The 27,849-nt window shown below is 39.0% G+C and overlaps 1 protein-coding gene and 1 long non-coding RNA gene across 2 annotated transcripts; one reads left to right on the top strand and one right to left on the bottom strand.

Annotated features, from left to right (window-relative positions):
* Window positions 1-5,097: 5,097 nt before the first annotated feature.
* On the bottom strand, window positions 5,098-8,378 carry LOC110695490. The gene is made up of 2 exons (XR_002506073.1): window positions 8,137-8,378; window positions 5,098-6,978 (listed from the first exon to the last, which is right to left on the bottom strand). It is a non-coding gene; the product is annotated as an uncharacterized LOC110695490 (long non-coding RNA).
* Window positions 8,379-27,067: 18,689 nt separating this feature from the next.
* Window positions 27,068-27,563, top strand: LOC110695569. The gene is made up of 2 exons (XM_021872784.1): window positions 27,068-27,116; window positions 27,220-27,563. The coding sequence occupies exons 1-2, from the start codon at window positions 27,068-27,070 to the stop codon at window positions 27,561-27,563; spliced, it is 393 nt and encodes a 130-aa protein (XP_021728476.1).
* The last annotated feature ends 286 nt before the right edge of the window (window positions 27,564-27,849 follow it).

Below are 27,849 nucleotides of genomic sequence, written 5' to 3' on the forward strand. Positions count from 1 at the left end.
AATTCTGCTAACACTGGGCTTCCTGGTGGGAATGCTGACAAGGGAGTAGATACTAAGAACTCTAGTGAACTTAACCGTTGCGTTCACCAGTTCTTGAGTGACGCTTTAGAGAATCCTCTGTCTGCTATCTCAATCTCTGCTAGAGGTACTTTTCGCCATACTGGGGCTATTGAATTTTTTGAGGTTCCCATTGAGGCCCACCTTAGCCCCATACTGTGTTCTGCTGGGGCTGAGAATGCTCCATTTCGGCCTAAAATGAATGTGAGGGCTGACGAGTCTTTGTTTGTGGACGACCTTCAGAAGGGTGGTACTTTAGGGTACCGCTTGACTCAAGGAGTTCGTCTCCCAACTGATTCTACGCGTAACTCAGTTAGTCTCCCTACTAATATAGCTTGCCATGACCTGCAGAAGGTTAGTTTCTGCTTTTGGTTTCCCCCTTTTTTCTTTGGCTTTTCTTTTCTTCTCTACTTATTCCATTGTTAATGCCTTGTTTTATTTTTATTTTTAGTCAATTCCTGACTTGGCTCACTTCTTTCTTTTTCTGCCCTTTTTTTTAGCTTGTTAGGTCTGTTGGAGATTTATCCAATGCCTTGCTGTTAGTAGAGAAGGAGTATCAGAATCAGGGCATAGTTCTTTCTCGGAAGAATTTGGAGGTTCAGTAGGCTCAGGCTGAGAGGAATGCTATGGCCAGCGAGGTGACTCCTCTGACGGAGAGGGCGGACGCCCTGATGCTCCAGTTGGGAGAATGTCAACTCACTAAGACCAAATTGAAGAGTTGCGAAGAGCAACTAGAGACCTTTCAGGCTAGGGTGCAGACGTTGGAGACAGAGATTGCAGATCTGCAAGCTGGACACCTAACCGAGCTGGAAGCTGCCAGGAAGGAGGCACTCAAAGCTTTTGCGCTCTCCCCTGCTTTTGCTAAGTTATTGGCTGATCGCCATGATGGTGGATGGGAGGGTGCAGCTCGGTGTGTCAGCAGCTTATATGGTGAGGGTGAGGAGCAGCAGGCTCGTTTCAACGCCTTTTAGGCTAAGGTTAAGGCTATAGGTGAGGCTGGTTTGTTTGATCTCCTTGTTGATCATCCTTGTGTTGTTAGCTGCAAGGTTCCTGACCAATCTGTGTTGAACTTGGAAGTTCCTCTCTGCCCCGACGTTGCTGCGGCTATTGGAGTGAAGTCCTTGGCTGGTGATCAATAAAGATTATGGTGGCTGTCACCTTCCTACTCCAGTGGTTTTTCTAAGTTTCCCTCACCCAGGTCTGTAGTGACCAAGTAGTTTTTGTTGCTATCTTTGGGGTGTATAGCCGCCAAAGATTATGTTTTCTTGTGCTTTAGCTGGATACTTTATCTTTTGCTGCTGGGCCTGCCCCGCTTAACCTGACTTATATTTTTCTAACTATCTCTTCTTAGTGTTTCCTTGTCCTGGTGGACGAGGGCTCAGCTTTACGCATATTGTAATAGACCCGCTAAATGTTTACTCTGTCCTGGTGGGCTGGGGTTCAGCTTTATGTTGTATGTATTTGTTGATCTTTTCTGCTATTTTACCTGCTGCTTATTTTGTAGCTTGCATGTCTGCCTAGATCTGCTGCTGGGCCAAGGTATAGAAGCATCTAGATCTTAGCGTAGAAGCCCCTTTGTTGTATTCGGTGAAGCCTCGTAGGTTGGGCCTCCCTGTCTTCTTGATTTGGGTGCTAAGTGCTTTCTTGCTTCTTTGTTCTCTGCTATGCTTGGCGGGAACTGCAATGGGTTTTACTCTTCCTGTTCTATTTGCTTTGGGTGCTTGTGCATTACATGCTCTATTTAAATTTGATAGAGGTTTGCTTGCACGCTGGTTAGTTTATTCGATTGTTGCCTGTCAAGGCATTATTCCATTTGCTTTACTGAGACTTATTTGTGTCAATCAGCTTTCTACCTGCTCTTCTTATGTCATTCAACTTGTTTTGCTACGACTTATTTTATGTCGTTTAGCTTGTTTATGCTGCGACTTGTTTTATGTCGTTTAGCTTGTTTATGCTGCGACTTGTTGTTTTGTGTCGCTTACTTCTATTTGTAAGGGTTTATTGTATGTCTATCTCCTCCTTCCCTCTCCCCCTCAAAGAGGTGAGCTAAGTGACCTTAGTGTTGCCGACGTAGCTCATCTTCTTCGTTTTTCCTTTTCTCTCCTGCTCAAGTTGAACGTGTCAGGCCTCCCCTTAAGCGTCCCCGAGGTTGCGCCCTGTTTTACCTTGAGCAGGTCAGGTGAGGTTTTAGGGAGGGATGCTTTAATTTGTCGTCTAACACTACTTTGCCACTTTGTGCAGGGTGCTTCTTGCCTCTAAAAATTTTTATTTTTTTTTTACTTTTGCATGTTAGTATATGATGCTAAGGCATGATATATTAAAACATGTTTATGTAACATACTCCTCACGCAGAGGCTTGTATTTCATTAAATAAAAATGGCTCAAATGCCTTAGTTAACAAAATATTAACTAAATAGAGTTTGTGCAAAATTGAAACAATTATCTCATTTTTTTCTTAACTCCATGCTTTTTAAACAAAGTATTTCTTTAACACATCAGCATTGAAACTGTGTCTTAAGACCTTACCTTCTTGATCTGCAAGGAGGAATGCACCAGGTCCTACCTGCTCGTGAATGATGAAATGGCCTTCCTAATTTGCTGATAGCTTTCCATGCTGATTTCCTCTTCCCACTGCTATTGTCCTTCTAAGGACTAAATCTCCCTGCAGGAGCTCCCTGTGATTGACCCTCTTGTTGAAATCTTTGGAAATCCTACTCTTCCGGGCTGCCGGCTTGAGAGCTGCTTTTAGCCTTAATTCTTGCGGGAAGTCTAGCTCTTCCACCATGTGTTTTTCGTTTCCTTGTTGTTCATAGTGCTGTATCCTCAGGCTGGGGAGTTGCACTTTACTGGGACAACTGCATCAGCCCCATAGGCTAGGGTGAAAGGGATTTTACCAGTGGACTCCTTCTTAGTGGTTCTGTTTTCCCATAAGATCCTTGGGATTAGGTCTGCCCATAGGCCCTTGTATTCCTCCAACTTCCTCTACATGGCTGTTAAGATCAGCTTGTTTGCTGCATCTGCCTGGCCATTACTCTGCGGGTGGCAGACTGAGGCACTTTCATACTTGGTGCCCATTTCATCCAGGTAATCCTTGATAGTGTCACAATCGAACTGAAATCAAAGATCAAAGACTATGCACTATGGCACACCGAACCTTGTGATGATGTTCTTCCATATGAATGTCCTTACTTGGGCTGCCTTTATGTACTTAGTGGGTTCAGTCTCTATCCACTTGGTAAAATAATATATTGCCACAATGAGATACTTCCTGCCCGCTCACCCAGTGGTGAAAGGTCCCAATATGTCCATTCCCCACTGAGCAAACGGGATCAGGCTGAGGATCGGGGTCAGATCATTTGCTGGTTGGTTTATAACTGGGGAATATTTTTGACACTTGTCGCACTTTTTGACATATGTCAGTGCGTCCTGCATCAAAGTTGGCCTGTACGCACCTCTTCTGAGGACTTCTACTCCTAATGCCTTTCCACCAATGTGGTTGGCACATATCCCTGAGTGTGCTTCTTCCATGATCCTCTCTTGCTCCCACTCTAGGATACACCACAGTAGTGGTTTCGAGAAGCCTTTCTTATTAAGCTCCCCATTTATTTCCATGTACCAGTTGGCGTCCTTCTTAACCTTCTTGGCTAGCACCTCATCACCTGGCAACGAGCCGTGAACTTTTATGCCAGAATGTCCGTGTACCAAGCTCGTTGATGCCCGATGTAGTTCACTTGCTCTTTTTCAGCGATACTGCTTTCATCCAGGACTTCTACCATTACCGTAAGGCTCTACAGGGTAGAACTGACTACTTTGACAAAGCGTCAGCCTAGGAGTTTCCTTCTTTGGGAACCAAGTCTATCTGGAAATGAACTAGATGAGCTGCCAGTTTTTTTACTTTAGTTACATATTTCAATATGGTGGCTTCCCTAATCACATATGCCCCCTGCAGTTGGCTGGCGACAAGCTGAGAGTGAGTTTGCAGATGGACTTTTCGGGCTCCGGCTGCAATACTCATACGCAGGCCTGCCAGTGCTGCCTCGTACTCTTCCTCGTTGTTTGATGCTTTAAACTTGAACTTTATGGCGTACTCAAATACGTTTCTCTTTAGAGATGTCATTATGACTCCTGCTCCACTCCCTATTTGGGCTGAGGATCCATCTACATCTACCTTCCAGATCCCAATGTCATCTTCTTTCTCCTCATAAGAGGCTTCCATGATGAAATCCGTTAAGGCTTGTGCCTTGATGGCTGCCCTAGGTTTGACCTCAAACTCGTACTCAGAAAGCTCGATGGCCGATTTTAAGAGTCTGCCTTATGCCTCCATTTTCTGTAACGCTTTTTCTAGCGGATGATTTGGGAGGATTAGTATTACGTGAGCATCAAAATATAGTTTCAGCTTCCTTGCTATTGTTACTACTATGAAGGCCAGTTTCTCTACCAATGGGTACCTTTGCTCTGCCTCGGTCAGTACATGGCTCACGAATTAGCCTTTGTTGTTTTTGTCTTTCTACCAGTAGCACGGCTGCGATTGTCTGAATTGATGCAAAAATATACAGCTGCAACTTTTCCCTTAACTCTGGGCCACTACAAGAATTTCCTTGTTTTTGCGACGCTTTTTAGGCTGATTTTAGACGCCTAAAAGCGTCGAGAATTTTTCTCTCGACGCTTTAAAAAAGCATCAAAAAATAGTGAGTCGAGAATTTTGAAGGACATCAAAAAGCGTCGAGAATCTCGACGCTTTTTTATGTCTAATTTACTATACAAAGTGTCCAAGTTTGGGTTATTGCACGCATATCTTTAAAGTTTTACGACGCTTTTTAGTGTCTATTAAAAAAAGTTTTCAGACGCTTTTTATTGTCCTCAATTCCAAATATTTTTTACATTAAAAAGCGTCGCGAATTCTTAATTATGTGAAATCAATGCTTTCACTGATATAATATTAATTGGGGAGGGTAATTGAAAACAACTTAGTATCCTTGTGCTACAAAAACAAAAACAAAAAAATAAAAATAAAAATAAAAATCCAAAATCATAAATTTATAAACAAAAATCTTGTTTATTGTATATAAATAAATAAATTAATATTTTCCGTTACACAGAATATTTTATTACAAGTAAAACTAGCAACAATGTTTCTTAGCAATTAGTTATAATATTTTTACACCTAATGTAATTTTGGATTTTAACAACACATTTGAAATCAAGGATTTCTTCTTAATCAATAAGTTCTTTGATGCCCATCAGACAACTCCGCTCATTTCTTCAGAGAAAAAATATCTTCAATCAATCTTTTCTTTTAGCTGCTCCTTAATAAGCTTGCAGGAGGGCATAGAGCGAAGTTCAAATTGTGACCAATAACTCATTGTAAGCATTGAATTCACAGCACACTCTTTAATATTTCTGGATCCTTGGGTAGGATCTAGTTGTTTTGTGTAGCCTGGGGAGACAGACAACAATAGCATCGTGGATCAACAACAGCAGCAGCAACATTGTTGAGCAGCAATAACAGCAAGGTGGAGCGACGGTTGTGGTCAGCATCCTACAGCAACAACATTTGTGTTCCAACAACTTTGTTACACTTTAAAGGTATTGGTATTTAGAAGAAACAAGGGATGTTGGGAATTATCAATGAGAAAATGTATTGAACAGTAAAGATGCATTACCAGGACAATACATGGGATATTTCATTCATATACCACATAATTCGTTTCTATTTTCCATTGATTTAGCTCAAATTTAGTCATAAAATCATAAGTACACAAGCAAATAGCAACTTCATAAGATAAAATATACATGGGAAATAAAGAGCTAGAGAGAGCCAAAATGATAACATGTACATCTATAAAACAGTTATAGCACAATCTGAATACAAATTATATGCAAAATATCACGGTTCGAGCACACGACAAGATACGAAACACAGGTGAGATAGACTATGGATAAAAGGAACATCATTAGATGGATAATAGACCAAGGTCAACTAAAATAGAAATAAATGACAATGCTGAAGCTATTTTTGCTCAAATCTTAGACAACACAAGCGCATGCAGACAAAAGGGAAATCATTCTAAGATCACCATGATACTAGACACGTCAAGGCTTCATGTAAATGATAAGGAAGACAGATTCAGCTTCATGAAATAGAGAGCTTGCACCCATAATATACTATATAATAATAAGAAAAGATAAGAAAATCATACCAACAATAACACAATGCTTGAGGCCTTTTAAAGAAAATACAATAAACAAGAATTGGTTAGCAGTCAGCATAAAAATGGATGATTTTCATAAACAACACTAATATGAGCAACAACTGAACAAATAAATTGTATGTGGTACTACAAAAGAATTTATTAATTCAACTAATTAGTATTATGTACACTTAAATAAGAATAAAACCCAAACAAATTACAAAATCTGAAAGAGAATACTCTTCCAAATCAGCCATATATACATCAAATAAAATAAGAAAATAATAATAACAATAGGGTGCATTACTGGGGGGGTACTTAAAGCATTTATTTAACAAGTATCAAATTAAATGAGAACAAGCAAAGAATTGCACGTGTAAACAACAAACAATTCTTACAAGTCAATTGTCATAAGTCATCTAACCAACACTATATATATAACCATATATGAAGTACCAGTTCCTCAAAAAAAATATATATATATGAAATACCATACATTAAAAGTAGAGATCCTATTGTTTTAATTAATAAATTCCTCAACATTTTCAATCAATTAGTGGAGCAAAAATGTAGCATTGATTCAACTGTCTAAAACTCTTTTCACTGATGTGAAGCTATAGACAAGGAAAAAATTATGTTACCAGGATACTCTTCTTTTGACTGTAGAATGGAAGAGAGTTGCCTACAAAAACGTATACCACCTCCGAGATAGTGACATACTTTAAATCTTCTGCCAATATGAAATAAGAGTGCGGAACGACAAAAAAGTGAAAACCAAAATAAGAAGAAATTTTTTAGCCTTGCTATATAATTATTTAGACTATAAGTATTATACAATATTATTATCTTTATATATTAATAATTATGAATTGAAAGAAGATAATAATGTATGCAATGAGTTCATTATACATTCAGTTCATTTCACTATATTTGTATACATTCAATATCCTATACAATATTTTATACTATACTATATTTATTTTCAAAAGTAAATAGAGTAGCGAGGTCCTAGGCCATACAACTAACAAAACTAGAAGAAAAGATTCAAAACAACAAAAAACAATTAAATCAAAAGAGGACTAGAAATATAATGATTACTCTAGGAAAATTTAGATCTTAATAGTAATCTGTGTTGACAAAAACTTGATTACATCAGCAAGATGGCAGCAATTATAGAAAGATTTCTAGTGTTGATTATGAATATCGATCATCTCTTTTATAATCCCTCAGTTTGCCATTAAGCAACTCCTTCTAGCTAAGATTTCCATATTTGCTACTACCTCCAAGAGGATATTTTATGTAAGTCTTCGGTAGCGTGGCTAACGACTAAACCAATCAATTTTTATTTTAAATTTCAATTGTTCCAATAACTATCAAGAAACCAATCAACTCAAAACCTTCGTTAAATTCTATATAGTCAGAACTTAGAGAAGATTTAACTAGTATAAAAATCATAAATCTAGATATTTAGAACATAAATAGAAATGAAATTCAGAATTCAAAGGAAAATGAAAGATTGATATTTCAAACAATTTGTGTACATGTTCCTATTTGTAATAAATATTGACAGACAAATCCTTCAACATAGATTTTTATTCAACTATAAATGAAGTAGATTTGTAACTACAGAAGCAGAGAAGTGAGAGAAATAATTGACCGACTTATCATATATCTTAAGCAATTTTGGTTTTTAAAAACAAAATTAATACTCCGTATTAGAATTGGATTAAAACTGTAGCCTTGTAGCATATAGAAGCATAAACAAAGCCCTTATATTGTTCTTCAAGAGCCAAACCAATATATCATCAAAACATTTCTCAAAATTATCACCCTTAAAATGATCTAAAGTACTCAATTCTAAAAGAAAATTAGGGAAAAAATAATTTACCTCAGAATCATCGATCTGGACAAAGAGACGTATTTGATTGGAATTGACAAAGAGTAAGGAAAATTCCGCAACACAATACCCAGAGAAAAAGTATATCGGAATCCAAGCTTGATAAATTCTTTGCATTTTTGGAGGATTAGAATCGAAAAAGAGATGATATCAAGGGTTTTACTTGTTCAGGAGCGGCGGTTGTTTTTTTCCATAAAATGAATTGAAGATGTAATTTAATCAAAGCATACCACGTGTCCCACACGTGAGGGGTTTCTCGACGCTTTTTAGACTCGAAATAAAATTTTGACTTAAAACAGCATCGAGAAGACACGCACACTATAATAACTAGCTGACGCCCCTACCACAGCGTTAAGCTAATGGCGTCGAAATATACGCATTTTGTAGTAGTGAGGCTGATCATTGTTGGGAGCTTAGTCTGATGCTCCTTAATACCCTTAAAAGTTTCTTTTTCTACAGCACCCCACTTAAATTCTCTGTTCCCCTTCAACAACTGGTAGAACGGTAAGGCCTTATCTGCTAACTTGCTAATGAACCTAGTCAACGCGGCCATTCCGCTTTGACCTTAGGCTCAGGCAGGCTTAGGACTGCTTTGAACTTTTCCGGATTTGCGTCTATTCCTCTCTCGCTGATTAGGAAACCTAAGAATTTTTCCGAGCTCACTCCGAAGACACATTTCTTCGGGTTGAGTTTGATTTTGTACTTGTTCATGGTGGCAAGTGTTTCTTCCAGATCCATGATATGCCCTGCCTGCGTGACACTCTTAACAATTGAGTCGTCAACGTACACTTCAACATTTCTGCCCTTCGGGTGTAGGAACACTCTATCCATTGTCTTCTGAAAGGTTTCCCCAGCATTCTTCAGCCCGAAGGGCATAGCTATGTAATTGTACACTCCCCCTTCGGTGATGAATGCGTTTTTTGTCGGTCTGATTCATGCAGGCTGATTTGATGGTACCCTTAGAAGGCATCCATGAATCTTAGCAAGGCGTGCCCGCTGGTTGAGTCTACCAGCTGATCAATCCGCGGCAGCGGGTAGCAGTCTTTTGGGCATGCTTTGTTAAGATCCGTGAAATTAACACACATTCTCCACTGGTCATTTGCTTTCTTCACCATGACTAAGTTGGCTAACCACTCTAGGTAATCGAAAGGCTCAATGAATCCTACCTCCAAGAGTTTCTCCACTTCCTCCTAGATTGCTTTATTTTTCTCTGTGGAGAAGCTTCGTTTTTTCTGCCTTGCCGGCTTAATATCCTCCTTCACATTCAGCCTGTGGACCATGACTGCAGGGTCAATTCCGGGCATCTCATCTGCGGAAAATGCAAAAATATCCTTTTTCCTTCTCAGCAGCTCTATGAGGCGAACCTCTACTCTAGGGTCAATGTCTTTCCCGATTTTCACCGTTCTCGATGGGTCACCTTCTGTGAGCTCAACTGTGACATGCTCTTCACTAGGAAGTTGTCTAGCCATCTCCTCCTTTGCAGGCTCAAAGTTTTCCATTGCTAACTTCTGTTTATCCTTATCCCTGTGATATTCTTCGCGCTTCCTTTTTCTTGACTTTCTCTTAGCCTGCTCAGTGGACCTTCGTTCTGAGGTTGACCACTGTCTGGTCTTTGCAGGCTGCATTAATGCAGTTATGTTACATTGTTGAGCTGTCTTCTGGCTTCCCCTAAGCTTTGCTGACCGTCCCTCATTAGTCGTGTAGGCCATGGCAAGGTGGTAGGTGGATACCACTCCGCTTATCTTGTGGATGAGCGGCCTTCCCATGATCACGTTATAGGAAGAAGGAGAGTTTATCACGAGGAACTCTGCTCAAACATCACGTCTTTTTAATCTTTCCCCCACTCGAACTGAGAGCTCAATTATACCTTCCGGGGTCATCCCTGATCCATTAAACTCGGTGACTTCATAACTCACCCTTTTCAGATCCTTTTTGTCCAACGTCAGCTCGTTGAACGTGCTGATGTATATGATGTTGGCTGAGCTGCCTCCATTTATCAATATCCTGTCCACCTCCCAGTTTGCAATTCTCATTGTCACCACTAGGGGATCATCATGAGGGTAAATTATGCCTTCTTGGTCATACTCGTCAAACTTGGCTCGTGGCTTCGGGGGAAGGGGTGGCCATCTACGCTTCTATTGCTCGCAGTTCGGCCCGTGCTTTGTTCAATGTTCCTCCATGCACCGGTCCTCCACTGATCATATATACTCTGCCTTCTGGCTTACTATCTCTGTCCCTGTCCCCCGCGGGACCTCTATGACCTCCTCTGAAGTCAGCGCGACCTGTTCTATCCTCGTCCCTTCTTTAGGGAGGGTCATCGCGTTGCTTAAACTTATTCAGGTACCTTCTCCTGACTAGATCCTCTATGTTATCCTTTAGGTGTGTGCATTCATCGGTGGTATGGCCATGGTCTCTATGAAAGTCACACCACTTGCTGGTATCACAATTCCTGTTGACCATCCTTGGGGGTCTCTGCCACTTATCATCGGCTTTATTCACGCTAAAGATATGAGACCTTGAGTGAGTTAGTGGGGTATATTGGTCGAACATTCTAACCTTGCCCCTCTCTTTGGGTCTAACCTTCTCACCCCCACTACTCTATCTGCTTCTCTACGGCTTTGCTAGGCCCTGCTCGGCTGGTCAGCCCTGGGTGCGTTCTCAGCCCGGGAAAAACCTCTGCTCACTTAACTGAGTCACCTGGTGCCTTCCTACTCAGCATTTCTCTGTCAGTTTCGTATGCTTTGATGAGCTCATGCACTTTACCTAGCGCTTCAGCTAATGTTTTGAGGCTCTTACGCCCCATATACGATGTGAATGGTGAGCTTGGTAGTAAACCTCTCTGCATTTCCTGTAGTGCTACCTCCTGACTCATATTAGGGATGGTTGTTGCTTCCTTGATAAATCTGGTGATGAACTCCCTCAGGGGCTCGTCCTTCCCCTAAACTAACGACAACAGCTCAATTGTCATCTTAGTTCGATCTACCAAGGTTATGAAATGCTCCATGAACATTCTCTTCAACTGATTATACGAGTATACGGAACATTTGGGAATGGTACCATACCACTCTACTGCTAGCCTCTCCAGGGTAGGTTATGGTATAGAGTACCATGTGGTTCTCAAAACATGATATGTGACTCTTGGGTGTTGTGGTCCCATTGTATCTGCAGCTCGACATTTTTACTTTCTCCACTGGTTCCTCCAAAATCTTCCGGCAAAATGGGGACTCATCTAGAACAACCTAGATTCGCGCTCGCTTGTCTTTCTCCGGGCTGGGTCCCCGCTCTGAGGCTGGCGACATGCTGCGGGGAGCTCGCTTCTCCAGGCTGATCTGAGCCTGGGTTACTTCTTCCACACTCCATTATTGGTTCTGATTGCGAGCTTCCTACTCAAATACCTTTTTCCTCAAGTGAACGAGCTCCTTCTGCTCGGGGGTGAGGGTTGTGGGCGCTGACGTCTTTACTGCGGGCTCCGCAGCAGCCACTGTCGGTGATGGGCTCGCTCCCTTACCCATATTGGTAAGGACTGTCGTCATTGCTACCAACTGTTCTTTCCTACACTTAGAGAGGTTCTGCAGGATGGCTTGCATGTTTACGGGTTGCGGTTTCTGGGTTACAATTGCTGAAACAACGAGCTCATTGTTCGTACCTGATAATGGAATTCCATATTTGAAAATGGAACTAGATCCTGTCGGATTGACTGGTTTCGACACCGCTTTAGCTGCAGCTGATGTCGATCCGATGGGGTGGGATTTCTGTGAGATGGTCGATTTGGGATTTTCAGTGGATCCTTTTGGATCAAGGGTTACTGAGGGTGTTTTTTGTGGTGTTTGGTTGGTCTTATTGGCTTTGGATATGGGTGTTTGCACAGCTTCCTCCCCGGCCATGGTGGTTTGTCAACTAGTCCCTAACTTAGCTGGCAAACCTCAAATTAGATGATCCTTCCCCTCCTTCTAGCGTCAATTGTTCCAGGTATGGATCCAAGGGTTCTGCTGGGTGAGATGGGTCCCGTCAACAACCTACACACGACAACGCACGTAAACTGCCCTCGGGGGTGGCTTGAGGAACCCCCCTCCGAAGCTTAAGTTAGAAAGTGTTTAGAGAGAGAAAGTGTACTTAGAGAGATATAGAAAGTATAATAACTTGAGTTTCTAACCACTTTTCCGCTGTACCTTACCCTCTATTTATAGGCGTACTATCTCCTTTATGGAGGGTCCAGCCTGGTCAGCCCTCCGAGTTGACTCCATCAGACTAGAGAGCCCTTCTTAGCTACTTTCTCGGCAGTGAGTGGACACCCTAAGGGCTGGGCGATAGTTCAGTGGGAGCTATCCTATACAACACCCACCAACATCCGGGAATATATTTCTTTACTCTTTCTCTAATGGATGATAACTTGTTGGTCATTTGTTGGTATTGTTGGTTTGATTTCTTTCTTTTCCCTTCCCATGGATTATTTGATTTATGATTTGAGTGTATGATCTCATTCAAGCTTAGGGGAGGGTATTCTATCATGTTTGGTGGGATGTTGATTCATATATTCTATGCACATTTGTATATGCATTTCCTTGTTCTTTATATTGAAAAACTCCAAACACTAGTAGAAAAATAGAAATAGGCAGCGGTTCAAACCCGGTCTAAGAAACGGGTTTGAACTGGTTTCTATGTGGGAGGTGCCAATTACCCCCCTTTTTGGTACCGATTCAAAACTGGTGCCCTAAACTGGTTTTGGCACCGGTTAACCGGTGCCTTTAACTATTTTGGCCACCGGTTAACTGGTGCCTAAAATAAACTCCCGCGTGGCAACTTGTTTTGGCACCGGTTACCTGTGCCTTTTCACTATATATATTTTTTTTCCATTGTTCGTGCCATAATATTAAAAAAAAAACACCCTATTTCTAGCAATAATAATAACCTGTAATTCCAGCAATAATATTATATAAAATAATTAATAATATTTTTATTATAATTACTAATAATAATATTATTATTAAATATTTGAATAAGATACAAATAATATTAAAAACAAGAATTCATATATATATATATAAATAAATATTCCCAAATGCAATACAATAATAAAAAAAAGTGTTATATATATATATATACAAATGATAGTAAAAAATAATGAATAATAATATAGTTCAAAAGTTAACATAAATTTACAATTAAAATGTAAGTTACATGTTGAAGGTGATAAAAGACGCCAACGTGTCACGAACTTCATAAAGTTCCTTGATTTTCAACGGACCATCCTTTTGGACCTTACAAAACTTGAAATACAAAAAAAAAATATGTTAGAATTAATTAATTAGGCAAAATAATATGTATCTTATCAAATATGACCTATATGACTTCTATTTAGCCTATTTTCTACATTTCTTATAAAATGAACTATTTCTTTCTCATAACATGTCTATGTCACCTAGTTTTATGGTCTTAGCCATAAAATTGAATCAAAAAACATTTTATTAAGGTTTAAGACGCTTTTTACTCAAAATGGCCTAAATATGGCCTATATGACTTTACTTTGCCCATTTCCTACATTTCTTATTAAATGAACTTTATTTATCTCATAAAATGTCAATATTATCTAGTTATAGGTGTATTAGGAAAGAAATCACATCAAAAGAGTATATTAACAAAAAATGGCCCAAATATAGCCCATATGACTTCTATTCAGCTCATTTTCTACCTTTCTTGTCAAATGACCTTTTTATTTCTCATAACATGTCAATGTTGGGTAATAGTAGGTGTATAAGGCTAGAAATAACATCAATATAGCATTTCATTAAGTTTAACAATGCATTTTACTGAAAATGGCCCAAATATTGCCTATATGACTTTTATGTAGCCCATTTCCTACATTACTTATCAAATGAACTATTTATTTCTCATAAAATGTCAATATCACTTGGTTTATGTGTCTAAGCCCTAAAATTGAATCAAAAGAGCATTTTATTAAGGTTTAAGACGCTTTTTACTCAAAATGGCTCGAATATGGCCTATATGACTTTACTTTGCCCATTTCCTACAATTATTATCAAATGAACATTATTTATCTCATAACATATCAATACTATCTAGTTATAGGTTTATAAGGAATAAAATCACATCAAAAGAGCATATTTACACAAAATGGCCCAAATATGGCCCATATGACTTCTATTTAGCCCATTTTCTACCTTTCTTGTCAAATAACCTTTTTATTTCTCATAACATGTCAATGTTGGGTAATATTTGGTGTCTAAAGCTAGAAATCACATCAATATAGCATTTCATTAAGTTTAACAACGCATTTTACTCAAAATGGCCTAAATATGGCCTATATGACTTCTATGTAGCCCATTTCCTACATTACTTATCAAATGAACTATTTCTTTCTCATAACATGTCATTGTCACCTAGTTTTATGTGTCTAAGCCCTAAAATTTAATCAAAAGAGCATTTTATTAAGGTTTAAGACGCCTTTTACTCCTCAAAATGGCCCGAATGTCGCCTATATGACTTTACTTTGGCCATTTCCTACAATTCTTATCAAATGAACTTTATTTATCTCATAACATGTCAATATTATCTAGTTATAGGTGTATAAAGAATGAAATCACATCAAAAGAGTATATTTACACAAAATGGCCCAAATATGGCCTATATGACTTCTATTCAGCCCATTTTCTACCTTTCTTGTCAAATGACCTTTTTATTTCTCATAACATATCATTGTTGGGTAATATTAGATGTTTAAGGCTAGAAATCACATCAATATAGCATTTCATTAATTTTTAGGACTTACCTCATCAAGCTATTAACTGCCCGTACAATGAGTCACTATGTCAAGCATGAATCTCATCACATACAAAGCACAATCAAGTCCATTTTCTTGTTGTGCGCAATAGCATATGACAACAAATCACATCAGTGAAACATGCAAAGGAAATTAGCAAATATTTACTAACATAGATTTTTAAGATAATCACAATATCATGTAAATTACCAACAGTGACTTCCATGTTGGACCCTATTGAGCACGACAATGTAGCTTCTTCATCACACTGTAGTAAATAAAGTACATTCAAATTTGATTAGTCGTTTGACTACTAAATTAGTTATTATTAGCAATAATCATCACTAGGTAGCTATATATATTTACTTTTGCAATATAGACTTCACAAGCCACTTCTCCGATGATCAAGCTGAATCAAGGTGATAAATTGTGTTATTGGAATTACAAATCACCATGAGGCGCCAATGCTCCCTAAATAAGTTCATAATAGACAAGCAAATTAATATTTAGGAGTCAACATATAATGAGGCCAAATCGATTGAATTTGACATGGTTAGACTTACTCTTTATAACATGGGGCGAATATGAACTTGTCTCCCGCACACGCTGGGTGTTGCCTATGATTTTAGTAGTGGATAACTGCTCGGGGCATAGCCACGCAACATTAAAAGGAGAATCAGTTTCAGTTAAGTGCTCCTGTAGTGCTCTACGTGCATGAACATTGAATAATTAATCACATGCATGTAGGATAATCACCATAAATATGAATAGCTTGAAAACGGTGTAGATTATGTGGGCATTGAAGTAGCTCATGAATGTCTAAATGAGGGAAATGTTAAGCTTTGCACCACGTAGAAATTCCATCACATCTTCTTTGCTGATCCATGCAACTGCATCCTCATCATAGTGGAACATTGCCTTAGGAAGTGCAACTTCCATGGGATCGACCAAATGACAAGAACGGCTGTGAAGAAAGGTCATGTCAGCAGAGAGCGATTGAAGAACAATGTCTTCAACTAGTGGAGTAGGTTGCATGGGTGAACCTTTCGAAGTGTGAAACTTTGACGCTTTTTCACTCTTGGACCTTTGTTCACTTAGCTACTTCTTAGATTAATCAATGCTTTTAGGCTTCTCCCCCCTCTTTCTCTTTGAAGTTTTTCTTCCATGTGAAATCTGAAATGGTTTGAGAAAGAATAAGTTTATAAGTTGAGAAATGAAGAAAATAGGCATATTATAAGTTATTTTGGCTTAAAATGGTTTTATTTTGATGAAATGGACCCATTAACTAGAAATTAGCTTCTTTTATGTAATTTCAACTCACAATCACTTATAAATACGTAATTATGTGATAGTTTGAGAAATAATAAGTTTATAAGTTGACTAATGAAGAAAATAGGCAAGTGAGAAGCCATTTCGGCTCAAAATGGCTTTATTTTGATGAAATGGACCCAAAAACTTCGAACTTAGCTTCTTTTATGTCATTTCAAGTCACAATCACTTATAAATTTGTAATTAAGATATGGTTTTATAAATAATAATTTTATAAGTTAAGAAATGAAGAAAAGAGACATGTAAGAAGCCAATTTGGGTCAAAATGGCTTTATATTGATGAAATAGGCCAAAAAACATAGGACTTTACTTCTTTTATGTAATTTCAACTCAAAATAACTTATAAATATGTAATTATAAGATGGTTGGAGAATGAATAAGTTTATAAGTTGAGAAACGAAGAAATTAAGCAAGTGAGAAGCCATTTCGGCTCAAAATGGCTTTATTTTGATGAAATGGGCCCAAAAACTTAGAACTTTGTTCTTTTATGTAATTTCAACTCACAATAACTTATAAATATGTAATTATGAGATGGTTTGAGAATGAATAAGTTTATAAGTTGAGAAATAAAAAAATACGCAAGTGAGAAGCCATTTCGGCTCAAAATGGTTTTAGTTTGATGAAATGGACCTAAAAACTTATAAATTAGCTTATTTTACGTCATTTCAAATCACATTAACTTATAAATATGTAATTATGAGATGTTTTGAGAAAGAATAAGTTCATAAGTTGAGAAATGAAGAAAATAGGCATGTGAGAAACCATTTCGGCTCTAAATGGGTTTATTTTGATGAAATGGACCCAAAAACTTAGGAATTTGCTTCTTTTATGTCATTTTAAGTCACAATCACTTATAAATATGTAATTATGAGATGGTTTGAGAAAGAATAAGTTCATAAGTTGAGAATTCAAGAAAATACGCAAGTGAGAAGCCGTTTTGGAAAGAAATTTCTTTATTTTGATGAAATGGAGAAAAAAACTTAGAAATTAGCTTCTTTTAAGTCATTTTAAGTCACATTAACTTATAAATATGTAATTATGATATGGTTTGATAAAGAATAAGTTCATAAGTTGAGAAATGAAGAAAATAGGCATTTGAAAAGTCGTTTCGCCGAGTGAGTTTAGAAAAAAAAAAAATTTGGCTCAAATTTTTTTTTTTTAAAAATATTTCAAATTCCGTCGAGACCGGAACACCTGAGGGAGCCGCCCCTGCTGCCAAAACAGCGAAAGCAGCCCCCGCCGAAGCCATAACAGCTCCGGCAGCCGCCTGACGAGGCTGCAGCAGCCCAGACAGGGGTTGCCGAGGCTGCAGCAGCCCCGACAGCCTGCTGCCTGGCTTGCTGCACCCCAGGCAACCGCTGTCGGGGCTGTTGCACCCCAGGCAGCCGCTGCCTGGGCTGCTCTAGCCACTGCAGCCGCTGCCATCCAAGACAATGATCCTCCCGAACCTACTACTCGTCTTGGATGGTATAGCCTTCCCAAAGCCATGGTGAAAGGGTCATTCTCCACACTTGGTTTAAATTTGTCCTCCACTAGCTCTTGAGTGTGCTCAAGCTGTAGCAAAAGGAAAAAGGATGTCAGTAAGATAGTTAATGGTTTGTATAGTGGTTTTGATGCAAAAGTGACTTAAAATTCAATAGTTCATAGGTAACTTACAAGCTTATGTGCCATTTTTTTTTTGTTTCCGGACCCTTGATGACCCATTTTCCAGTTTCCTTATCAAACGTATGGAGAGAACAAAAGAAATCACCAGCACGACTCACCAAAGTAGTGATCGTGGAACTAGAGAATTCCTTCGATGCCACTAGAAGCGATTTAGGGTATAAACCCTTATCGATCCACTCAGATCTCTTTTACTCCATCATCCAATCTACTCATTACTCGATCACAAAACCAATTTACAAACCTCTTATAATGCAACTGCATAAGTGCCCTTTCACCTTTCGATGGAAATTCGTCACGCAAACTAGCCATGTGCTCATCTAAATATGGGTGCACGTCTGAAACATGGTGCAATACATAAAGGTGTGCTTGTAAGAACTGATCTCGGTCAAGTGACATTCGTTTCGACCCAATTGTGTCATGACCATCAAGTCTACCTTCATGTTCAGAAGTAGGAAGACCAATAGGTTGAGCAAGGGCTATGTAGTCCACCACAAAGTTACCTATCTCCTCACCCACGGTCCCTTGCATCATACTTCCTTCAGGGTGAGCCCAGTTCCATACTTTATCTTATAATGTACCCATTTTTCTTTCAAAAGGATAGCACCACCTCATGAACCCTGGACCGCACAACTTAATCTCACGCACCAAATGAAGAACCACATGAACCATTATGTCAAAAAATGAGGGTGGGAAATACATCTCAAATTTGCACAAAGTCACAACCACATCTGCTTGCAAAGTATCTAGTGTACAAGGATCAAGCACTTTGCTACAAATCGTATTGAAAAAACGAACAAAGGCTAGTAATTGCTTCCCTCACTTGCTTTGGTAGAATAACACGGATTGCAATCGGTAGGAATATTTACATCATAATGTGACAATCATGGGATTTCATACTTATCAGCTTCAATTCTCCATTTAAAGTTACAAATCTTTTCATGTTATATGAGTACCCTAATGGAACCTTAATGTCTTTCAGACATGCACAAAACATACGTTTTTCTACCCTTGACAATAGATAGCAAGCCGGGGATAAATAATTCTTTTTATAAAACATACGTTTCTCTACCCTTGACAATGTATAGCAAGCCGGGGGTAAATAATTATTTTTATCCTTCCCTTTACCCTCAACTTTCTTCTTTGACGCATCTTTGGCCTTTCCCTTTCCCTTGCTCTTCTCCTTCCCTTTTTTCGAAACATTTTCATCTTCTTTTCTCGGTTCCTTCCCCTTTCTAACCTTTTCTTGAGGCTACAATTCTGGACGAATTCCCATCTCTTTCAAATCTAACTGTGCACCCTTTCTGTCCTTTGTTTTGCCTTGGATATTCATAAGCGTTCCAAAAAGAGCATCACACACATTCTTCTCTATATGAATCACATCAAGACAATGCCTAACGTCATGTTCTCTCCAGTACGGAAGCTTCCAAAAGATTGATTCTTTTTTAAATAGAGCAGCTGAGACTACAATTTTTTCTGATTTTCCAAACACCGTTTGTATCCCTTTCACCCGAGCACAAATCTTAGCACCAGTCAATGGTCTAGGCGCAATATCCTCTTCCACTGTTCCATCGAAAGCCTTTTTCTGCCTATGGTACGGGTGATCACGCCTAAGGAACCTTCGAGTCCGTAGGTAGACATCTTTGTGAGAATGAGTAAGGTATATGCTTGATGTGTCATCAATACTTATGGGGCATGCTTTTTTCCTTTGACCTTATACCCACACAAGTTGCCATATGCAAGGAAGTTATTCATGGTCCACAAAAGGGCTGCACGCAATGTGAACATCTCGTTTTGATGAGCATCGAAAACGAAAACCCCTTCATCCCACATCTTTCTCAAGTCGTCAATAAGCGGCGCAAGGTAAACATCTATGTCGTTTCCAGGTTTCCTAGGCCCCGTTATTAGCAATGAAAGCATTACATACTTACGTTTCATGCACAACTAAGGAGGCAAATTATAAATTACTAAAAGTACCAGCCATGTGCTGTGTTGGGTACTAAGAGTGCCAAATGGATTCATCCCGTCTATGCACAACCCAAGCCTTAAATTTCTGACTTCATCACCAAATTTCTCAAACTTCAAATCAATGTTCTTCCACTATGGAGAGTCAGCTGGATGCTTCAGCATTCTGTTTTTCTTTCTTCCCTCTGCATGCCACCTCAAGTTTTTAACATCTTTTGGTATTGAGAACAGACGCTTAAAGCTTGGAATTATGGGAAGATACCACAACACCTTAGTTGGTGGTGCCTACATACCAGGATTACAACTCATGCGCTTGAAGCGCAACCGCTTGCATCGTGGACACTCCTGCAATTGTTCATACTCATTTCGATACAGAATACAGTCATTAGGACATGCGTGTATCTTCTTATACTCCAAACCAAATGGATTGATGAGTGTCATTTATGGCACTCATTTGGCTTCTTTTAGGATGATATTCATGCTCTTTTATAGCTCTTTTCTTGATTTTTCCCTAGTTTTGTTCTTTATTTTATTTAGTTTGTGCTTTCCTTAGTTAGTTTTCTTTCTTTGTGCATTTCTTTGTTTATTTGGTCTTTATCCCTTTTATTTGCTTGTTTTCATGTATTTTCAGGTTATGATCGTGTTCCAAGGATTCCCGAGCCTTCCTCTCATATTTCTCATCATTTTGGTTGCCTCTCGCTTGTCATTTGGAACTCAAGTTTGAAGGAATTCAAGGAGCAAGTTCAAGTTTGATTGAAGTTTGATTTCAATTGTTTTTTTAATGAACCATTTCAAGACTGACTACCTTAGAGTTCATCATCATCACCAAGACAAGCGCACGAGGATGAGCTAGGACGAAGAAGAAGGGGGCTCCCCTGCTGCCAGGTGCGGGCACGCACGAGGGTGGTACGGCCGCGCACCTGGGTGGCCTGTCGCGGGCGTGCATGCCAGGGCCCCTGTTCCGTACCCATTTTTTTGCGGCCGCGCCTCTCCCTTGTTGCGACCGCACATTCCGGGGTTTCTTTTGGACGATCTAACTAACTTTTCTCTTGTTAAGTTTACTATACATAGTTTACTTTGTATTTTTAGAGAGAGAATGATTAGAATAGAATTAGAATTAGTTTTAGATCAAAATTAGAGAGATATTTAGAGAGAGAAACTCTAGGTTTTAGTGAAAGAATTTCATGGTGGATTGTTGATGATTGAAGATTTCTCCATTTCCTTTGATCTTTGATCAAGTTTTTAAGGATTCCTTTTCTTTAATTCAATCTTTAGTTTGATTTCAATGGTTTTTTTAATGTTCAAGTTTGATTGAAGTTTGATTGATTTGTGATTTGATTTTAGTTTGTTTAATTTGATCATGATGAATTTGTTGTTTAGCTTTGTTTTCATCTTGATTTCTATGGATTGTGAGTAGTTTGATTGCTAGGGTAATGGTGAATCATATATGAGTAATGGATTGATGTTAATTTGGGGAAATTGATGGAGTTGATGATGTGATTAAATTGGGTAATTGATTATGTGCATGTGTATGTTTTATTTAGGCTTGATCACCTTAGTTATTCACACTAGATTGCATTGTAGGTTCACATTGATACGGACCATTGATTTGTGGCTAGCATTTAATGATTGAGGTGTCTTGTGACGTGCCTAGCTAGAGTTTATCGTAGTTGACGCTAGTTAGACCTCTAGGAAAATAGCTTGATATGCTCTTTTGGTTGCATGATTGGTTTTCTCTCGTATCACTCGACTTAGTCAAATCTTTCCCAATTAGCGGAATCCGTTACAAGTATATGTGGATCCCGAGCCCTAGTGTTTATTACATTTGTCCCAACCTAGCTTGTTTAGTTGTTTAGCATTAACACCCTTAACTCACCCTTCAGGAATAGCTTGACTTGACAATATAAGATCGCCCTCCATTCCTTAGTGGTTCGACCCTCGACTTATCATTATACTTGTATAAGGGTGTGTTGGGAGATTACAAATTTTGTTTGGCCTAGGGTAGGGTTATTTTAAACGACCTAGTTCCGACCCTTGTCAAAATGGCGCCGTTGCCGGGAAATGGTGTTATGATTTTGTATTGTTGTTGAGTCTATTCCATCTTTTTCAAAAATTACAAAAAGACTTTCCTTTAGGCTACATTTGTATTCGTGTTACTAATAATTTGGTTTGAGATTGTGTGTGCAAGTGAACATGGGAGAAGCTCAAAGAGTGACATTGAAGGAGTTGGGCACTTTGGGTGCTTACAAGTATGAGAGAGGGATTGTTCCATTGTTGGTTCCGGATAATGATTTGAAATCAAACCAACTATGATTACTTTGATCGAGAGGAAACAATTCGGTGGTACAAAAAGTGAAAATCCTCTCAATCATCTCAAAGATTTTGAGAAGTATTGTAATAAAATTATGGTAGCCGAAGTTTCTCAAGAGTATATAAGGCTCAATTTGTTTCCCTTCTCTCTCATTGGAAGAGCTTTATAGTGGTTGGACAAGGAGGTCAAACCAAGGTCCCTAAGGACATGGGATTAAGTTACCAAGGCTTTTTTATCTCGCTTTTTCCCAAAAAAGAAAACGGCGGAATCTAGGGCTTTGCTCTAAAGTTTCAAGCAAGGGCCTAGTGACAGTCTCTATGAAGCATGGGAGAGGTATAAGGAGTATCAACAAGAGTGTCCACATCATGGGATTCCTACACAAATCTTCTATGGTGGGTTGAGTTCTCAAGGAAGAGCAAGCTTAGATGCCGAAGCTGGAGGCCCGATAATGAACAAAACGGAAGAAGAAGTGGTGTATGCAATAGATGAAGTGGTGAAACATTATATGAATTGGCAAGAGGTGGAGAAAGAGCCAACTAGCAAGGGGTACTTGATCGAACAACTCAATGCCATCAACGATTTTACCACTCTAATTTCGGATTTAGGGAAAGAGGTTGTATCCCTCAACGTCAATCTTGAGAGTCCTCTTCGCAAGCTCTGATTCTTCCCTCCCAAAATAAGGGGAAAGGTACACCTTCTTACCCTAAAACTTTTCCTTCTTCTTGTTGCATGATTAGAGAATGTTGGCCTTGTGATTTATGTGAAATGAATGATCATGATGCCTCTATGTGCCCCAATGTTCCTTGTGATGAATGTGATGGAATCGAAAATGAGCATGTGAATTATGTTGATAATCATAATTTTGAACCTAGATTTGAGGATCAAAGAAATGTTGGAAATAGGAATTATCACAACCAAGCGAACTATGATAATTATAATCAAAGTGGTGGTTGTAGAAATCATGGAGTCCAAGAGATTCGTGGTAGCTGTAACAATCATGGTTATAATGGTCAAAGTCATGGCCGAGGGCATGGGGATCATAATCGAAGTTATGGTAACCATAGTCAACATCATGGCCAAAATCAAGATAGGGGTAATTGGAATAATCAAATTAGGGGAAATTTTCAACCTAATGTTCAAAGAGGTACCCCACTTGGAACCATTCCAAATACTCAAGGCCCAAGTGATAATTTCTATGATCAACCATTTTCTTCTAGGAGTTTCTTGTAAGAGGTTTTTGAGAAACAAGACAATTTGCTAGAATCTTACATAGCCGTGAATGATGAGAAGTTTAATGACATGTTGACTCAAAATAAGGAGTTAGGAAACCGACTTTCTCAATTGGCTAGTGATTTTAAGGAATTTATGAATTCTTCTTCTTCTTTGACTTCATTGAGCTTAGATTCTAAGAACCCTATGGATGCAATTGTTACTAGGAGTGGTAGAGTCCTTAAGAGTGGAGTACCTAAGAAGAGTGATGCTAGAGAGAGTACTAGCATGAGCCCGATAAAGATTGAGGGAGATCAGAGTCCCATAATTGAGAAAATTGATGAGGAACAAGTAGAAAGAGTGAAAGAGAAACAGAAAGAACTTTACAAGCCCAAGCTCCCTTATCCCCAAAAGTATAATAGGCACAAATTGGATGAACAAATTGGGAAATTCATAGAGATGCTTAAGCAACTTCATCTAACTCTTTCATTCACCGATGTGGTAGAACAAATGCCAAACTATGCTAAGTTCCTTAAAGAAATTTTGAGTGGAAAGAGGACATTTGATATGGCGGAAACTATTAGCCTAACCGAGAATTGTAGTGCGATCATAATGAATAAGATGCCACCTAAGTTTCAGGATCCCGGAAATTTCTCTATCCCTTGTGCTATTAATAAGATTCAAATTGATAATGCCTTATGTGACTTAGGAGCTAGTGTTAGCCTTATGCCATATTCGGTCTATCAAAGACTAGAACTAGGGGAATTTTTACCTTCCAAGATTACATTGCAATTAGCCGATAGGTTGATAAAGATCCCAAAGGGTAAGGTAGAAGTTGTTCCCTTGAGGGTGGGAAAATTTGTCATTCCGATAGATTTTGTAGTGTTGGATATGGATGAAGATGCTACTATCCCTATCATCATAGGAAGACCATTCCTTGCTACATCGGGGGCTATGATTGACGTAAAGAGTGCTAAGATATCTCTTAAGATAGGAGATGAGGTAGTTGAGTTTTATTTGAATGAAGGTATGAAATATCCCTCTTCTTCTTTTGAATATTGCATGAGTGTTGAAGTTCTTGATAATATTGTGCAATCCATGCATGAGCACTTTCTCACATCTAATGATCCTCTTGAGTGTATCTTTTTTAACAAATAAAAGATAGGTGCTCCTAGCAAGGAAGTGAAATTGTATGAAGATTTTCTTGATGGAAGCATTGAAGGAAGTGATGAACAAATTTGCATGGGGATATCAAGTCAAGATGCTTTGCAAGTGGCCTCGACCAAAGAAGGTAAAGGTGTGCCTATGGTAGAGCTTAAACCTCTACCATCACACCTTAGGTATGAATTCTTAGGCCCAAATTCTACTTATCCCGTAATTGTTAGTGCATCCTTGAGTGAGAGCCAAGCTCAAGCGCTATGTGATGTTTTGAGAAAGCACCAAGGTGCTTTGGGCTATACCATTGATGATCTCAAGGGTATAAGCCCCGCTTTGTGTACGCATCATATACCGCTTGAGGAAGGCACCCTTCCCTCTATTGAACGACAACGTAAGCTAGATCCCCAAATGGAGGAGGTAGTGAAGAAAGAGATCACCAAGCTTTTGGATGCGGGAATCATATTCCCCATCTCAAGCTCTAGGTGGGTCTCTCCCGTTCATGTCGTTCCAAAGAAGGGGGGTATGACCGTAGTCAAGAATGAGAAAGGAGAGCTTATTACGACTAGGACGGTCTTAGAATATATGTATAGACTATAGACGTCTAAACATATCTACCAAGAAGGATCACTTTCCACTTCCATTCATTGATCAAATTCTTGAGAGACTAACAAGGCACAAGTTTTATTGCTTCCGTGATGGTTACTCGGGATTTTTCCAAATCCCAATTGACCCCGTCGATCAAGATAAGACAATGTTCACATGCCCTTATGGGACCTTTGCCTATAGGATGCATGATGAGCATTTTTGGAGGTATGTTGGAGGAAGAAATGGAGGTTTTTATGGACGATTTTTTCGTAGGGGGGGTTTCGTTTGAGGATTGCCTTGAGAATCTTGTAAAATGCTTAGCAAGGTGTGAGAAAGTGAACTTAGTGTTGAATTGGGAAAAATGCCATTTCATGGTGGATGAAGAAATAGTGCTTGGACAGTAAATCTCTCATAAAGGAATAGAAGTGGATAAGGCCAAGATTGAGGTTATTGAGAAACTTCCACCCCTGGTGAATGTAAAGGGAGTGAGATCATTTTTGGGGCATGCGGGCTTCTATAGAAGATTCATCAAGGATTTCTCACTCATTGCCAAGCCCCTCAATGACCTTCTCCTAAAAGATGTTGATTTTGTGTTTGATGACAATTGTTTGGAGGCATTCAACAAATTGAAGAAAGCTTTGACTTCTACTCCCATTGTCCAAGCCCCTAGGTGGGATTTGCCTTTCAAGCTTATGTGTGATGCTAGTGATACGGCTATTGGGGGTGTGTTGGGTCAAAGGGTTGATAAGAAGATCCATGTCATCCATTACATGTCGAAGACCCTCAATGGTGCTCAAAGTAATTACACAACAACGGAAAAAGAGTTCTTAGCAATTGCTCATTCCTTTGAAAAGTTTTGTTGTTACTTGTTGGGGTCCAAGACTATTGTGTTCACCGGTCATGCGGCTTTGAAATACCTCTTTGGGAAAAAGGAATCTAAGCCAAGGTTAATTCGTTGGGTTCTTGAGATCCAATCTTTTGATCTTGAGATTCGAGACAAGAAAGGAGCGGAAAATATGGTTGCGGACCATTTATCTAGACTTGAGGATTTTCATGTCCAAGATGATGGGTCCCCTATTAAAGATCGAATGTTGGACGACTTCTTGTATTCAATAAATGTGAAGGAACTCCCATGGTTTGCCGATTTGGTTAATTACCTTGCTTATGGGGAGTTTCCTCCTTCTTTTTCCAAGAATCGTAGAAAGAAGTTTAAGAGAGAAACTAGGCACTATGTTTGGGATGAGCCGATTTTGTATAAGAGAGGTGTTGATGGTTTGTTACGTGGATGTGTGCCAAATGAGGAAATACCAAATATGTTGAAGATGTGCCACTCTGATCCTAGTGGTGGACATATGGGTGTTTCTAGAACAACTTCTACGGTGCTTCAATGCGTATTATGGTGGCCAAACCTCTTTAAAAACACTTGGGAATTTGTCAAAAGTAGTGACCGATGCCAAAGGACCGGGAACATTTCAAGGAGGAATGAGATGCCCCAACAACCCATCCTTAAGTTGAAAATTTTCAATGTTTGGGGAATAGATTTCATGGGTCCTTTCCCTTCTTCATATGGGAATCAATACATTCTTGTTGCCGTTGATTATGTGTTAAAATGGGTTGAAGCTATTGCTTCTCCAACAAATGACCATAAGGTGGTAATGAAGTTGTTTAAAAAGATAATATTCCCAAGGTTTGGCATACCCAAGGCGGTTATAAGTGACAATGGGTCTCATTTTGTGCATAGTGCTTTCCAGAAGATGTTAAAGAAACATGGGGTAAACCAACATTTTGGGCTCCCTTACCATCCTCAAACTAGTGGGCAAGTTAAGGTGTCCAATCGTCAAATCAAGTTGATACTTGAGAAGACGGTTACAAGAAATAGGAAGGATTGGTCAAATAAGCTTGATGATGCCTTGTAGGCATATAGAATGGCCTTTAAAACTCCTATTGGTACCACTCCTTACCGCTTGGTTTATGGTAAATCTTGCCATCTCCCGGTTGAGCTTGAGCATCGTACTCATTGGGCAATAAAAAAAGATCAATTTTGATTGGGCAAGTGCGGGTGAGCAACGTTGGTTAGATCTCCATGAATCAGAAGAGCTTTGTTTGGATGCTTATGATTCTGCTAATTTGTACAAAGCTAGAGCCAAAGAGGTGCATGATAAGCTCATTGAGAAGAAGGAGTTCAATCCCGGAGATAAGGTGCTCCTTTACAATTCAAGAATAAGACTTTTTCCCAGAAAGTTGATGTCCCGTTGGACCGGTCCATTCGTTGTTCAAGAGGTCTTCCCAAATGGTGCTATTGAAATTTCTCCTTTGGACCTCTCAAGGACTTTCAAGGTCAACGATCATAGGCTTAAGCGTTACTATGATGGAGTTTTTGTTGGGGTCATTCATGATATGACTCTCTATGATCCACCTTGAAGGGTGGACAACGTCAAGCTAATAACGTTAAACAAGCGCTTACCGGGAGGAAACCTGAGTTTCTAACCCTTTTCTCATTTTTCTTTGATTTTCCTTTGATGCCTTTATTCTCTTTTAATCTTGTTTTCTTTTGTGTTGTAGGTGGTTTTTATTTGATATCCAACAATTTTGGTGCCAATTTTGAGGTAGAAATGTCCAAATTCATGAGTTGGAAAAATGTGTAAGTATGGAGATTGGTGGGTTCTTATGATGGGTTCATGAAATTCTAGTTTTGAACCCACTAAAA

The sequence above is a fragment of the Chenopodium quinoa genome, unplaced genomic scaffold (genome assembly GCF_001683475.1).
Source record: "Chenopodium quinoa cultivar QQ74 unplaced genomic scaffold, ASM168347v1, whole genome shotgun sequence".
Lineage (NCBI taxonomy): Eukaryota > Viridiplantae > Streptophyta > Magnoliopsida > Caryophyllales > Amaranthaceae > Chenopodium > Chenopodium quinoa.